The 15,511-nt window shown below is 40.3% G+C and overlaps 1 protein-coding gene across 1 annotated transcript in view; it reads right to left on the bottom strand.

The window, feature by feature from the left end:
- Nucleotides 1-15,511, bottom strand: part of GMPS (guanine monophosphate synthase) — a 1,355,954-nt gene that overhangs the window by 1,144,372 nt on the left and 196,071 nt on the right. Inside the window, exon 2 of the mRNA XM_044070497.1 lies at nucleotides 13,517-13,701. Coding sequence (XP_043926432.1) covers nucleotides 13,517-13,701 — 185 coding nt within the window. The remainder of the gene's footprint in view (nucleotides 1-13,516; nucleotides 13,702-15,511) is intronic.

The raw sequence follows: 15,511 nt of genomic DNA, 5'->3' as shown, positions 1-15,511 counted from the left end.
CCCCAAACAATAAACGCACACAGAGTGCCCATCAGTAATTGACATCTTTTATCCACATTTACTACATTTCTTGAAGCCCGAATGCTTGTGTTCTTCTGGATCATTGGACATGATCGGTAGGACACTAGACACGACACAACTGACAAACCCGACACCAGCAACAAAGCACGGGAACTAGACACTAAATAAATTGCAGACACCACACAAGGACCTCTAACTCAAATGGCCCTAGCCCAGAGGGATAGGGTACCGAAAAAAACGAATACAGAAGGGTAACAGATAACAAATGGAGGGAGGACTAGGTCCTCTAAATGAAACAGGCCTAGCCCGTTGGGAGATAGCTAACGGGATACCAAAACAAAGGCCAGGAAAAGCCACACAAAAAAGCTTCCACAAACCAAAAGCACACACACCTAGCTATGAAAATAGCTTTTGGAGCAACAAATTTGGTCAAAGAAGAAGAAAAGTTATACTTAGCCACAGCCAAGAGCGAGACCAAATCGGAGCTTTGTGAGCGGCAAACGAGATCTGGGGAAAGGGAGCATGGGATGCCCCTTAGCCCAGCCAATTGAAAGACTTTGAGCTAGAGTATGGACGAGTCAGAGCAGAGGTTCGGCTCCAACCCACTGGTAAGAATGTAGGCAAGATTGGACTACATAACATTCATTGTTTCCAGGCTGTGACAATGCTGACTCCATAGACTTTTTAAGTACCACTGAAGTTTCCTCATATGCATTCTTGCATATGGAATATGAAGAATGCAGGTGGCCGTGAACCCCCAAGGCTTGCAGTATTTGCCTTGCAAAAAGCAGGGTTTTGTAGCCACCTGTTTGTAGTAAGTCACCAAATGAATTTGCTTCTCTGGAGCAAGGAAAGCCATCTGGGCAGTTGTATTCAAGCTTGCACCCAGGAATTTAATTGTTTGAGAGGGTACCAGTTGTGATTTATTTTCGTTTATAGTGTACCCTAGACAGGTTAGAACCCTTTTTACAAACGCCAGATGGTTTAGAAGAGTGTCCTTGTTTTCTGCCTGAATTAGACTATCGTCCAGGTATGGATATATTTGAGTATTTCTTTGCCTGCAAAATGCAATTACTGGAGCCAGGCACTTTGTAAAGACCCTGGGCACAGTAGATAAGCCAAAGGGCAGTGCAGAGAACTGGTAATGCAAGTAGCCTGCTTTGAAGCGGAGGTATCTTCTGCAAGATTCCTTGATTGGGATATGCAGGTAAGCCTCTTTTAAATCTAGAGATGCCAACCAGGCATCTTTGCCTAGCATAGGAAGTAACTGGTGAAGAGTCAGCATCTTGAATTTTGGAATGTCCAGAAAGGTGTTTAGAGTAGATAAGTCCAGAACTGGACACCATGATTTGTCTTTTCTGGGTACCAAGAAAAGTCTTGAATAGAAACCTTATCCCTTTTCCTCTTCTGGTACTGGTTGTATAGCCCCCATGCTTATGAGGGAAAGTACTTGTTTCTGGGCCTCTGCCCACTGATTTGGGGGCAGATCTGGCCACCTGTTTGGAATTGGCAACATGTGGAAATGAAATCTGTATCCCTGGGATACTATATTTAAAACCCATTTGTCCTGGGTTATAACTTGCCAGTTTCTTGCATGAAGAGCCAGAGTTCCCCCCAAAGGAGTGGCTAAAAGGTAAGTGCTTGGTAAGTGTAAAGGGAAGTCATTGAGACTGCTTGCCACAGGGAGGTGTCTTGTTGTTTCCAGATTTGGAAGAGGAGGCACCCCACTGTTTTGTTCTGAAAGTCCCTTGTGACTGAAACCTGGAGCCTTTGGAACGTCTGGGTTTGACTTGAGTGGCACTCGAAGGAACTGGAAAGGACCAGTTCTTAGTAGGTCAGTGCCTACTAAATCTTGGAGGTTGCACTTGTAAGAAATCTTTCACAGTTTGCATAGATTTAGCTTTATCTTCCATCTTTAACACTTCTTCAGCCTTATTACCAAAGAGACGGTCCTGTTGTAAAGGAGCATCCAAAAATTTGCTTTAACATGGTCAGGCAGATTTTTCTCTTTGCGCCAAGCATGCCTTCTTAGCACAGACCCAGTTACAGCAGCCCTGCAAGGGGCCTCCAAAGAATAAAAACCACATTGCAAAGTATGTTTTCCAACTTGTTCAGATGAATGCAATAAATCCTGTAAATCTTTGTTTTCCACACAGTCAGAAATTAACATAATTTTCTGTTTAAGCAGCCCCATGATATGCTGTTGATATTTTAGCATATGAAATTGACATGATTGCCAAGGCTGCAGAAGTGTAAACCTTCTTACCCCATCTACCCAGCGCCCTGGAATCTCTAACAGAAGGGGTAGGATTTTTAGCAGTAGAAGCCTTAATGCCCTTGGGACCCTGAGAAATGGTTTCAGGATCTGCGACAGGATTTTTGAAAAGGAATTTGTGGGAGTCAGGAACCCTGTAGTATCTGTCTGGCTTACAAGGAGCCGGAGGCAAAGAATCAGGAGCCATACTAGATTCTGAAAAAACATCAACAATGTCTAGAACAGGAGGTATATCCAAAGGCCTATGCTGAGGAAGAAAATCCCTAAGTCTCTTTTTAGATTCAGAGAAATCCTGACTTTCCCAGTGGAAATGTTCCCTTAAGGTATGTAAAGTTTCCCTAAAAGAAAAATCCTCAGGGGGAGAAGCAGAAGGAATGGAATCTTCTGCATCAGAGTCCTCATAAGTAGGTATAGACAATTCCTGTTCATTAGAAGAGTCAGAAGAAATAGAATCCTATTCAGAAGATTCATAATCAATGTCTTGCCTAGGCCTCTTAGAACGGGGGGGGGGGGGGGGGTTTGGCTACCCCAGATCAGAGTAATTAAATCTTCAGCCATTTTGATAATTTGTTTTTTAGGCATAGGGGCCTGCACATGTGGCCCAGTCGTCGGTTTTTTAGGCATAGGTCGAGATTTTGGCCTTAGTTTTGAAGATGGCATCGGTCTAATATACAAACCTGTAGGCCTGAAAACAACCTCAGAAGCCAGTGCCTGCACAGCGGCTCCGGACCCATCCAAGGAAGAGACATCTGCGAGTTCCATAATTGAAGCATCTCATGGCATACCGGACTCCGAATGGGTCTCAGTAGAGGCCTGCGAATCAGAAGTAGTGGGTATCAGGGGCTGCGAAAGTGCCTCACTGAGTACCGGCGAACTGGCAACTGGATTAGGAGAAGCGTCAACAGTTTTGGACCTCAAAGGCCTGTCTCTGTCTTTTTCTTTGCGTTTTTTAGGCATTCCGGTAGTCTAATTGCTAACCGATGACATTTCTGGATAATTAAAGCATGAGCCAAAATATTTAGACGCAAAAATGTACCGACGTTTGATAGTGCGTTGATTAAATAAAGCACAAAACCGACAGCAAGGTACATTGTAGTCAGGGCCTAGGCAAGGAATACAGTACAAATGAAAATCCTTATGAGGTATTTGCTTCCCACAAGTAATGCAATTATTAACTTTTACTGACATCGATAAGGAGCAAGAAAAAAAGTTTCCCTAACGGGGTAATTAACTTTTTAGTTGAAGACTTTGGATCCGAAACTCAAAAACGAAAATTTCAGGAGTCGGTCGACTGGCACTTGCAAACTGCTTCTGCTTCAGGCACCGCGCAGCAAGAAAGACTGATGTAATGGCGTCGGCTGCATGTTTTATACCCATGATGACCTGACATCATGGAAGAAGGGACAGCAACAGACGCTTTGTTAATCAGGCCGACTGAGGGCAACCTGCCAGCAGATTACCCAAATGTAATGACTGCAACAGTGAAACACGAAGAACATCCTGTGGTAAGACACCTGGGTACACAGGTTGATAATCTCACATTTGACCGTCACATAGCGGCAGTGGTCAGAAAAGCCTTTTACTTGGTTCATCTCATAAGTAAAGGGATTGCATCCAGAAAAAAGGAAGTTATTACCTCCGTATACTTTTCCCTCATTAGACCAATAATTCAGTATAATGCCCTGTTTCCTATGTACCTCTCCAAACAAAACTGGAAAGGTCACAGAAATACCTTACAAAGAGAATCCATGGCCTCCAACACCTGTCCTATGCGGACAGGCTCAAATCACTATCAGTCTACTCGGTACTGTACAGATTGCTCAGAGGTGATCCAAATATCACCTACAAGGCAATCTTGGACCCTGCCCTACCACAGATGCCCCATATCCGTAAGTCTAACTCCTAGTGCATTACCTGCCTTAATCTAATATGCAACATCAACAAAACCTGCTGGAGAGACAGGTTGGTCTCCCAGAGGCTGCCCCATCTCTGGAATAGACTTCCCGTGCACAGCAGAGTACCTCATTGACCCTCTTCAAGCGCAACCATGATGAGTGGATGGGAAACCACAAATTTGTCCCAGAGCTTCCACTTGTGTCTCTAACTGACAGGCAACAGGTGCTAACTGAGGTTTCTTTTTGGGATGAACTCTTGGCTAGGGTTGTAAGGGCCCCAGGGCCATTAGCCTAGTAACCTCCTATGATTCTGTAATCATAACATTTTATTTTGTATTATCTAGGTGGATTTGGTGTTCATGGATAATGAGAGAAAACTAATGGTAGGTTATTTTCAATTTTTGAGAGTAATACATTTATGGCATCTGCTTTCCAGAAATATGGTAATTTTCAGTTGATTTAATACTGTCAACCATTGCTTCAATATGAGGCAAGAAGGATAGATGTTCATGTAATAGTTTTCCAATATATTTTTGTTGTTTTGCACAGGATGATAGGATTCTTTTAGTTTCTACTATTAGGAAGCTGTTGGCAGCATATGTGTTAGTGTCATATGCTGTTATCAATACAGCTACTCTTGTAAAGTCAAAGTAAACTTTGTCATTCAGGCCCACATAACAGTGTAAGCTGAGTGAATTTTGTTGCTTCAGTTTCAAAGTACAGACAGCTCATACAAATACAAAACAAACAGCATGACTATTTAACAACACAGTAACAACAGACAGTTGCCCTGACATAGGTTATTTCCTCATATAACTAGTAGCAGCACTCAATCAATATTGAACATGTATGTACTGCACAGAATATGAGAATTTGTAACTTACATTTGCATGGAATGTTATCTTGCCTCCTGATTACTGCACAGCAGTAAGGGAAGAACCAGCCTAGCTACTGTACCATTTAGAGCATTCACTGAGTATTGAACAGAGAGGTTTTTCCTTCAGCTATGTAACTGATCTGATGTCCTGTTATTGCATAAGTTCTTAGAGTTCAACAGTATGATGGCTTGTGGAAAGAAGCGCCTGCTAAATCTGGATGAATTGCAATGCATGCTGCGGTAACACCTGCCTGAAAACAAGCAGGCGAGAGAGTTCTACTTAGCTTTCACAGCATTCTTTCTAGAGCAGAAAGGGCCTTTTCTTAGACTGCACTAGCTTCTTGGTACAGCACGCCACAGAACTTTCAAGAAAGAGTCAGCCTAATGTCATTCAAGCAAAAAATGAAAAGAACTGTCATAAATGAAAAGAATCCGCATAAATGAAAACAGGTGCTCGGTAGTGATTACTGTAAAAATATTTATGAGACAGCAGTACCAGATTAATTGAACATCCTACTGAAGAGTTTGGTGGAAAGTATGTAACCTAGTCACAACTATGTCATCTATAAAAAGGGCAATATATAGGTATAGAAGACTTTATGAAAAGTTACTGACAGAGAAGTTAATGATAAAAAAAAAAAAAACTTTCATTTAAATTTTGCTTAAAAATTTTAAATTGCACTTATAAAAGTGACCTGTGTGGTGATATTTTTTGTTTTTCCCTGCCATTTTGGCTGTGTTTTAGCCAAAAATCAGTTTGCATTTTTTTGTTTGTTCTAGGATCTTAGTCTTATAGCTTCATTTACAGCTGTGTGAAGATTGTGTATTACTGCAAGATATTAGCATTGTTTATACTTCATTTCAGGAGAGACACGTTTGTAAAGAAATAAGGATGTGAATTTGACAAAGAAAGGATTTCAGGATGGATATTCAACAGAATACCAGGGACAAAGGAAAAAGGGAGTACTTATATTAGTTGCTAGAGGGGCTTCAATAGCAATATAAGAGGGGAAAAGACAATGGTAGACTTGTAGCAGCAAGGGGCTATTGGCAAAGGAGTAGGATTACGCTGGCATGTATTTATACTCCAGCGAAAACTGCTACTCTGGGGCTTAAGAAAATTTTGGAGAAATAATCAGCTTTCAGCAAGTAATGTTACTTATATGTGTGGAGTGGAGCTAGATTAGTAATAGTGAGGATGTATCAAGGAGACCTACAAGACAAAATATAACAAGAGGGTAGATTTCTGAAGAATTTTATGAAAATATTTGGTATGGAAGATGTGAATTCAGTAGTAGGAACTCTGACAGAATTTACATATTATTCTCCAAGGTACGACAACTGAGCTAGACTAGATAGAAATTATATTCCAGAGGAACAGTTGCATTTAATTGAAATCTTCGACACAACTATCTCTGATAATGCACCATAAAAAATTATGTTAAAAATGCAGGGTATTGAAGTAAAAATGAAAACAGTGGCACCTTCCCAACTACATGTTAAAAAGAGAGGGATTTAAGGAATGTGCAGTGGAAATTCAAGCGTTATTAGGGAAGCTATAAATATCTTCAGAAGGTATAGCTAGTGAGTGGGATAAAATGAATTTAAAAACAAGACAGAAATATATCATTAAGAAGTAATAGGAATTAATGGGTTAAAGTATTGTGGAATAAGGAGAATCTCACAGGGATCTAGTGTCAGCCATCGAATGGCTGAATACTGAACCATAAGCATTGAAAGTTCACTCACCAAACCTTCATTTCATTGACAGGGTAAATAACTACTTGTCGAACACTTCCCCTTCACACACCTGGAAGTGTTTCAAACCCTTTTTCTCCACTGTAGTGCAGTCTCGGAGTTGGTATATATAATAAGGGGGGTAAAGCCCCCCCACACCTTGGTGGGTTTTACTGTTAAGCTACTGTTTTTTTAATAACTACAGAGCACAAAAACTTTCAGCACAACGACTTGGGCAACAGGAAGTAGAAAGGGTTGTTGCCAAACTTAGGGCACCTATAACAAGAAAAGTAACCAGAGATCCTGTGGAGGTATTAAGAGAAATTTTGAAAGTTTTAAGAAAATGTGTACAAAGCAGAGAAATGTTGAAATCAATAAAGAGCACCTACAGAAAAAAAATTACGGAAGACCTAATTATGCCAAGGCTGGAGGTAGGTGAGGCTCAACAACTAACAATTAATATAGGAGGGGATGAAATAAAAACTGATGTATACATCTTCAGTCTCGAAAACAGGTAATACTTCCATGGAAGTTAGTAAGCAAGAAATTAATGAAGATCTGGAAGATTTTGTTTAACAGTATTTTAAAATGGGGTATGGAGCACCAACATTTTGGAAGAAAGCTCTGGTGGCTGTACTACCAAAGGACAGTAGAGCTCCATCAGACTCATTTCAATTTTAAACTGTCATCATAAAGTGTTTACATTTATACTAGCTAAAAGAATGGCAAAGATGTTGCCAAAATTGACAGATATGGTACACTGTGGTTTGTTGAGGGGAGGCAAATATTTGAAAACATTAACAGAACGATGATCCAATGGTATTCTATTACATTCTGCTTCCTTCTGTTGTTGGTAGGTCTTGATGGAGAGAAAGAGTTTAACAGAGAAGGCTGGTATTTTACAAGTAGGGCAAAAGAGGCGCTTGCATTCCCTGATATAAGGGAAATTAGGATATATGAAGGATGGAAGGCAAAAATTAAGAGTGAGAGGGCTCCTCTCTGACAAGTTGACTTTGAACAGAAGTTCAAGGCAGGGGCATCTTCTTTCCCCTTTGTTGATTGCTTTATACTTATGGCCACTGGCAAAGAAAGTAAGGTATTCCGAAATGCAACTATTTAATTGGAATGGTAATCAAGAGAAGTTGGGTTTATTTTCAGATGATATTATTTTGTACCTGACAGATCCAGAAAAGGACATCTCGGAGTTGTGGAACATTTTGAGACGGTTTCAAGTCTTTTAGGGATACATAACTACAGAAGTTAAAACAAAGGCTACAACCATAAATTATGCACCCACAAACAAATTTGTTCAGCAAGACCTATATTTATGGGTACAAGTAAGATGAAGTATTTAGAAATATGGATTACAAAGGCTTCTGTTATGGCAGCTAAGGATATGTGGGAAAAGACTAAACAAAAGACAATGCAAAAACTGAGAAATGTGAATCTCTTATTTATGGATAATGATAGTAAGATACAAGCAGTTAAAAATGTTTTTAGTCCATTAACTGTATATACGGGTCAGGCATACTTTTATAAACCAGACGAGACATTGTGGGCAATAATAAAGAGTTGAAGGAATCTATCTGGGAGGGAAGAGGGCAAGAGTTAAGTAGGATAAGCTGATCCTTCCAACAGGACCAAGGTGGTTTAGGATTGCCTGATTTTAAGAGCCACTTTATGGCTACACAGTTAAGGCTCATAAACGTAACACAAGCCGAAGGTCATAATTCAGATTGGAGAAGGATAATGATGAAGCAGGGAAAGTTCAAGAAATAAAGATAGTGGGGTTTTGGATGCAGATCCTTAAGGAGATAACAACCATGCAGAATATTACATGCATAAAGTAGAATGGAGAAAGGAGATTGTGCCAACAGGGATGATTTCAAGTAGGGGTACAGCAAACAGGCAAGAGGAATTTACTACAAAAAAACAGACAAAGGAAAGTACAGTTGTTTAAGTAACTTACCATAACAGTAGATGTTTGAATCATTACTGCTGGATTAGCCTGACAGGTTCAAAGGTTGTAACTAAGCTAACAACCACTAGGGCTTTTACAAGCTTAGCCGTGCACCCCAATCCATTTGGATCTCAAGTATCATACTTGGGGGGCATGTTAGTAAGCAGGTAGCTAAGAATTTGTTGGGGGGTGTTAGCTAGGATAATACTTTTCTTATTGACACTCTCAGTCCATAAGGGACAGGAGGACCAGATGAGGGCAAATTTACAACTTCCTATCCAACTGTCAAGGTTTTGTTTGACTACAGTTAGAGACGAACTCTGTTTTACATAGATGGGAAGGCTACTCCTTAGTGTGTGGATCCTTTGCAACATATATCTATCTCTTTGGTATGTTCTGTTTATATCACAAGCAAAGTTCAAATCCCTGGAAGTAGTATTTCTGGTGCTGTTTGTTTTGAGCATGTGCAACAAATGAATACAGAGAGACAGCCTTTAGGCGATCAGTGTAGGACAGAGTATCCATGTCCTGAATTATCTTGGTGAGAAACTTTACGGAAATTCTAACTGCTGCAAGTATCTGCTTAGATAAATGCCATAGAGAGAGCACTGTATTCAATGACAGGTCTGATAAGGGTCGAGTAGAGTGGTGCTAAAAATTCCTTGGACCTCAATACCACACCTTTACCAATAAGTTGGGTGACATAGAACAATTTTACTATCTTTAGTTACATGTTGGTTAAAGGCCAGACTGCTGTCTGCATACGTTCCCAGATCCCATACTACTGGGTAGACTCTTAAGGGTGTTTTATCAATGGAGTAATTAATTAGCACTGACATTTTCCCAAAGAGCATTATAATGCATTTTTGACACTGAGTTTTAGGCCATATCTTTATGCTCTCCCATGTTGGCAAGTACCAGATCCACTACGTTTGATCCTTTGGTTGGAGCTTGCACCATCTGTTCCAGGGTTGTTTGTCTTTTCGGCTTTTCCCGGTTAGGAGTCACCACAGCGGAACTCTGGTCTGTTAATGATTGGCAGTAGATTTTTATGGTGCCGAGTTGCCAGCCCGACGCCCAACCTTCAACGAAGGCACACCCATTTGTGTTTGTGTTAAAGTCCAGGAAGCATTGAGCCTGCGAGTTTGAGGCAGTGTACATTTCCCAGTCTCTAGAGGAGTAGTTAAAGTCACCCATGAATAGGGTGATTGGTTGGATGACAAGTGCCTCTAGTAGTTTTAGGTAAGAGTTGTAAGACTCTAGGGGCAACGATGGTGACCTGTAGCTAGTCATGATACGGTCAAGGACCTTACCTATAGTAACTTGCATGTGGATGAGCTCCATGGTATTATCCTGTTTAAACAACCTGGAGGTACGCTTGTTGCTAACATAGATTGATACACCTCCACCGTTGGCCCCAGTCTGGGCTTTTGTTTGTCTAAATCTGTGGAAAGCACTGCAGCCTTGCACTTCCACAGTGACTTCTATGGCTTTAAACAACGTTTTTATCACAGCACAGATGTCTACATTCTCCAGTGTGTGGAAAGCTTAAAGGAAGTGAAGTTTTGTTTAGGCTCCAAGCATTGAGCAGTAACACCTTAAGGTTATGTGTAGGCGTTTTCACTAAGTTGGTAGTTTTGAGTGTAGATAAAGTTTTAGCCAATATCTGAAAGCCTAGGGGGGACACGTGCAATACATCATAAGCAAAGCAACATGATCTTTTGACCATGTTCTCCCATACTGATAGATACTGGATCTGCCTTGAATGACACCAGAATCTACGGCAATTACTGAAATCAATTTTATGTACATACTATGGCATCATCTTTGGTGAAAGTAGAATGCTGCACAATGCAAGATCCATTACGTCTCTTTTCATATAGTCCAGTGAGTTGTGTCTCAGGTCATTTACATCTACATGGAATATGACAGAATAATACTGGTAACCTAGGGTGCAGTAATACGATTATATGCACAGCATTGTGGATCCTGGTTCCAGATATGCAACTAACCATTATCTTCTCCTTGTCCAACCTGATGGGTAGGGCATTTCTGTGTCGCACAATGGTGTCCTCAATGACAAGAGTACTAGGTAAAATGTATACTTGCCTTACAGACTTTGCACTTCGGGGACCACTGTGTGTGGACATGTGTGAGATGTTTGCTGTTGCATTTGGGGTGTGCTTTAATAATTGCTGAAGAGTAGTGTTGCCACTAGGTGGCTTTGGAGGTCTTTGAGATGTGGGAAGGTTTTTTTTTTAAGGGCCTCAGCATAACACAATCTGTGTATGTGGTAAACAGTGTGCCTGAGGAATGTAGTGTGGGCATTCCTGACAGCCTCTTTTGTATGTGAAATTTCTGCCTCCAAGGAAGTTGTGCATTTACATCTCTCACATACAGTGTTATATTCTTTAATGATTAACTGGTTGTCTGAGAACATGAGACAATTGCTATACTGCCTTAGGATGCCTAAATCTACCAAGCTGGCCACAGAGATATTTGGAAACTGCATACCCATGTTGTCTGGTCCTGTAATATGGATGGTCATTTAGGAATAAGGATTGGGTTTTAACAGGGGTCTCCTTGGGTAGTTTCTGGAGTTAAGGGCTAGATGTTACATAATGCTAGGATACGGTAGTATTACTTGACGCACAATCTAGGTGCTCTAAGCTTATTTCTGCACAATGCCACACTATTTAAGAGGTTTTGGATCTAATCCTAAGTAAAAGTTTACCACGCAAGTGCTACCTGCTGTGGCCCAGTGGGCAGCTCTGTGTAAAGAGAAAAAAAGCTTGAAAACGGACTACTACACCCTCTAGTCAATAAATAACTACACTTTGTGCTTCCTGCAGTATTTCCCAACTCGGAGAGACCAGATAAAGGCTTTCTGCCACAAGATGTCTGAGGATGTCTGATCCTGAAATTTCTTAATGTACAAGAACAGCAAAAGCTGCTCTCAAGTGCAGATTAAACAAACTACTACCACCAAACAACTAAGGTGTTAATTCTCCCGTCTGCAAACAGCTTTTAAGACACACAGACTAGAAAATTAAATAAATGCTTTAAAAATGCTCAAAAACAGTAGTGATCATGGTATAAAGCAGGTACAAGTTCAGTTGATCAAGAAAATATAATTTTTTTGTTACTTGGATGGCTCTAGATGCAGTTGAAACACAAAAAGTGTTGCAGAGTCCTCTGTAAGTGAGCAAAGAGCCTTGCAACTTGCCTGACTTGTATGGGAGAAAAAAGCTTGTAAACAAACTCCTATGCCCTCTAGCCAATAAACCACCACACCTTGAGCTTCTCCTCAGTTCTTCCAAACTCAGAAAGCCCAGGTAAACACCTTCTGCCATAAAATGTCTGACCCTGGAAACTGTTAATGTAAAAGCACAGCAAAAGCAGATCTTAACTGTAGATTAAACAGCAACTGCCTTTGGGGAGGGGCATGTTAGCACACAGGTAGCTAACGATTTGTAAAGGGGTACTTAGACTTAGCCATATAGGTTATATCTTGCCATGCATATAACAGCTAGAAAGCTTTGAGGGCACCTTCCACATCCCCAAACTGTCAGGCAATTTGAAATGAGCTGACTTAAAAGACAAGTTTGGGTGCCAAGCCCTTCAGAGCTTTCTGGACAATACAGAGAGGTAGGCCAAGCCCTGAAAGGAAGAACAAAAAAAATGAATGGGTGCTGGTTATGTTCCTGGCACCAACTAGAAAAACCTATCCTATTTGCTAATATATGATTTTCTAGTAGCAGGCTTTCTTGCCTCCATTAGTACCTACTACACAGCCACATTAAACAGGTGCCTGAAAGGAATTAGGTCCCTATCATCCTGGCAGTCAAATGAACTGGATTGGTGTCTGGGTGTATCAAACACCCCTATTCTTGTGTGACAAGATCCAGTCTATGAGGGAGGTTGGGGTAATTGCCCCAGACTATTTTCAGACGAAGAGAGAACCACATGATTACCCAGACCAGAAGGGAATCCCCACAATGATCTTGGGGGACTCCTTCTGAATCTTCGGAAGTACTCTGGATATTAGTGGAAAAGCATACAAGAACATTCCTGTCCAAGGAAAAGAAAAGAAAAAGGCATCTGTCTTCCAGGCCTTCTTGCACGGAGTCCTGAAGTAAAATCTTGCCAGCTGATTGTTGAAAGAGGAGGAAAAATAGGTCTACTTAAACTCCCCACAGTTGGGCCAAATCTTGGAAGACCCACTGATCCAGTTTCCATTTGTTTGGATCTGCCTTTGTCCTGCCCAGTTTGTCTGCCACACAATTTTGTTCTACAGAATTTGAGACACTGATGCATTATAGACATGTTTTCAAAAGTCAAACAGACTGGATATTTTACATTCACTTATGTGAAGAAGTTAAGCAAAGAAAAATAAAATGAAGCCACACAGCACAATAAAAAAGCACTATTGCTTCAAGATGCAATGTTATTTGTTTACATTCATTTACATTCTAGCAGGATTTGCAATGAACTATAAAATCATAAACTGAATAACTTTGGTACAAGACAGAGTAGAAGAGCTTCTTAAACTTGGTAGTGTCACAAAACATTAGTGACAAGGTGTCTTTAGCACACACATTTACCATCAGATGTGCAACAGAGCAGAAAGTAAGCAAAGGATATATTAGTGGTGTTTAATTAGTGACTGATAAGTTTGTAAATGAAAGTTTCTTTGTTGAAACTGAAGCTATTTAAAGTACAATAAACATAAATGACTCAGATCTGTTTACCGAAAACCTTGCTCTTTAACAGCAAATGCTGGCGTCTCAAGTGGCAGGATCTCCGACTGCACCAGCAGCTCTCTCACCCGGCGATCAATAACCTTTCCATACTGAGCACCAGCATCGAGAATGGCAACGGCTCCTTCACAGTGACCCTGGCCACCCTTCAGGTTCCCCCCAGCAGCATCTGCCAGCTGTAAAAAAAGAGTAGTTGCATAAAAAATTTAGCCTACAATGCCAGAAAAAAAGCAAGAGATGGCAGAAACACAGAAAATACTTCATACACCTAACTGCACATAAATGTCCATCTAAATAAAGGAACAAACCCCATATAGGCTTCAAGCACAACCACACCTACATAAAGGCACAAGCCCCAACACTGTGCACAATGAAGTATTTAAATTATTTTAATATTACATTAAGGCATAAGGACAATCAAGTTTCTTATGCCACTAAAAGTGCAATAAAATCCTACAATTATGAACAAAGCATCTAATCCATAGTCTAATGACTTCCTTCAATCAATAAGTGTACCATTTCAGTTACTACATAAATCCCATTTACACCTGTAATTCGTGTCTGAAACTATGCAATTAACAAACAATAGGGAACTATACTAAGCAGCTTTGATGTAAAAACATCCCGATAACGGGTACGCTAATAATGACTAACATGCCACAGCAAACACTCTAAATTAAAACGAAAAGGATTATTGCAAGTGCCTGACACTTCTAAAAAGGACCACTTTAGCAATTGCATCAAGTTTTAGTGAAGGCTGTTTTTGTAGTGCAGTCACATTTGAAAACGAGAACTCTGATATTGACTGCACCTACATGCATAATTAAGAATCTGTTTTCGAATCAGTATACATAAATGATTTGTTTTTTCAGGGTTAGTCTGCACAACTTATAGTTGCCACAATCAGTTCAACTTTCATTAAACGTTTGCACAGAAAACAAAAAAAAGGCTCATCCTGGTGTGTGCGTGTGTGTTGTTTGTAGAGGGCAGGCTAGTAGAAGCACTGATTTCTGCTCCCTTTCCTTGATGCTTGGTTGGATAGCTGTTTAGTACCAGAATAACAGACAATCATTTAAATTGCATTCACATTAGTCGCAATGAAAGGGGAATGTTGTCAAATTTTTTTTTGTTGTTCCAGTCACAAAAATATGAATGGTGTTTAGTATTCGGCCGAACAACTTCTATGCTCAAAATATCAAGGTACTAACCATTTATTTGTTTGTAACAGATCAGCTTGGTCGTAACAGGCAAGTTAGCTGACTGCTTAGGTTGACTGGCTAAACTCAAACAAGCAACTGTCTCATGGTTTGTATTACAGAGGTTTTTCTCCTTAGGCTTTTGCCAGGTAGAATTAACCTGGTTTAAAAAAAAAAAAAAAAATCAGAAAGAAAAGTGAAAAAAAAAACCATAACTGACAGCTGGCCAGGCTAAAAATGTTACGCAGCAACAACTGAGACACCAAGACTTAAGTGGCTGGTTACAAGCTCTAGGCTATAGAGTTAGTATGCATACATTTACATTTTAGACATGCAAACACAGCTATGCAAATACACACATGTATTACTGACTAACAGCAGAGTATGCAAATATTTACATGTTCAGTGATGCAAATTTAGCTACACGTCAAATACTCACATGTATTACTGACTAACAGCAAGTGTTTCAACAGTCAGTGTTTAGATAAAAATAGTTGCAAAATCTACAAACATAAGCATTTACTACACATATTGGCTAATGAGAGAAACATACTCACAAGCGAGGAGAGTGTGTTGAGGAGATGGAAAGAGTACTTTGAGGGGTTGATGAATGAAGAGAATGAGAGGGAGAGAAGGTTGGATGATGTAGGGATAGTGAATCATGAATTACAATGGATTAGCAAGGAGGAAGTAAGGATAGCTGTGAAGAGAATGAAGAATGGAAAGGCTGTTGGCCCAGATGACATACCTATGGAAGCATGGAGGTGTTTAGGTGAAATGGCAGTGGAGT

Source organism: Protopterus annectens, chromosome 4.part1, assembly GCF_019279795.1.
Source record: "Protopterus annectens isolate FY-2018-M chromosome 4.part1, PAN1.0, whole genome shotgun sequence".
In the NCBI taxonomy this organism is placed as follows: domain Eukaryota; kingdom Metazoa; phylum Chordata; order Ceratodontiformes; family Protopteridae; genus Protopterus; species Protopterus annectens.
The sequence above is the reverse complement of the archived record's forward strand: the minus strand, read 5'-3'. Positions and strand labels throughout refer to the sequence as shown.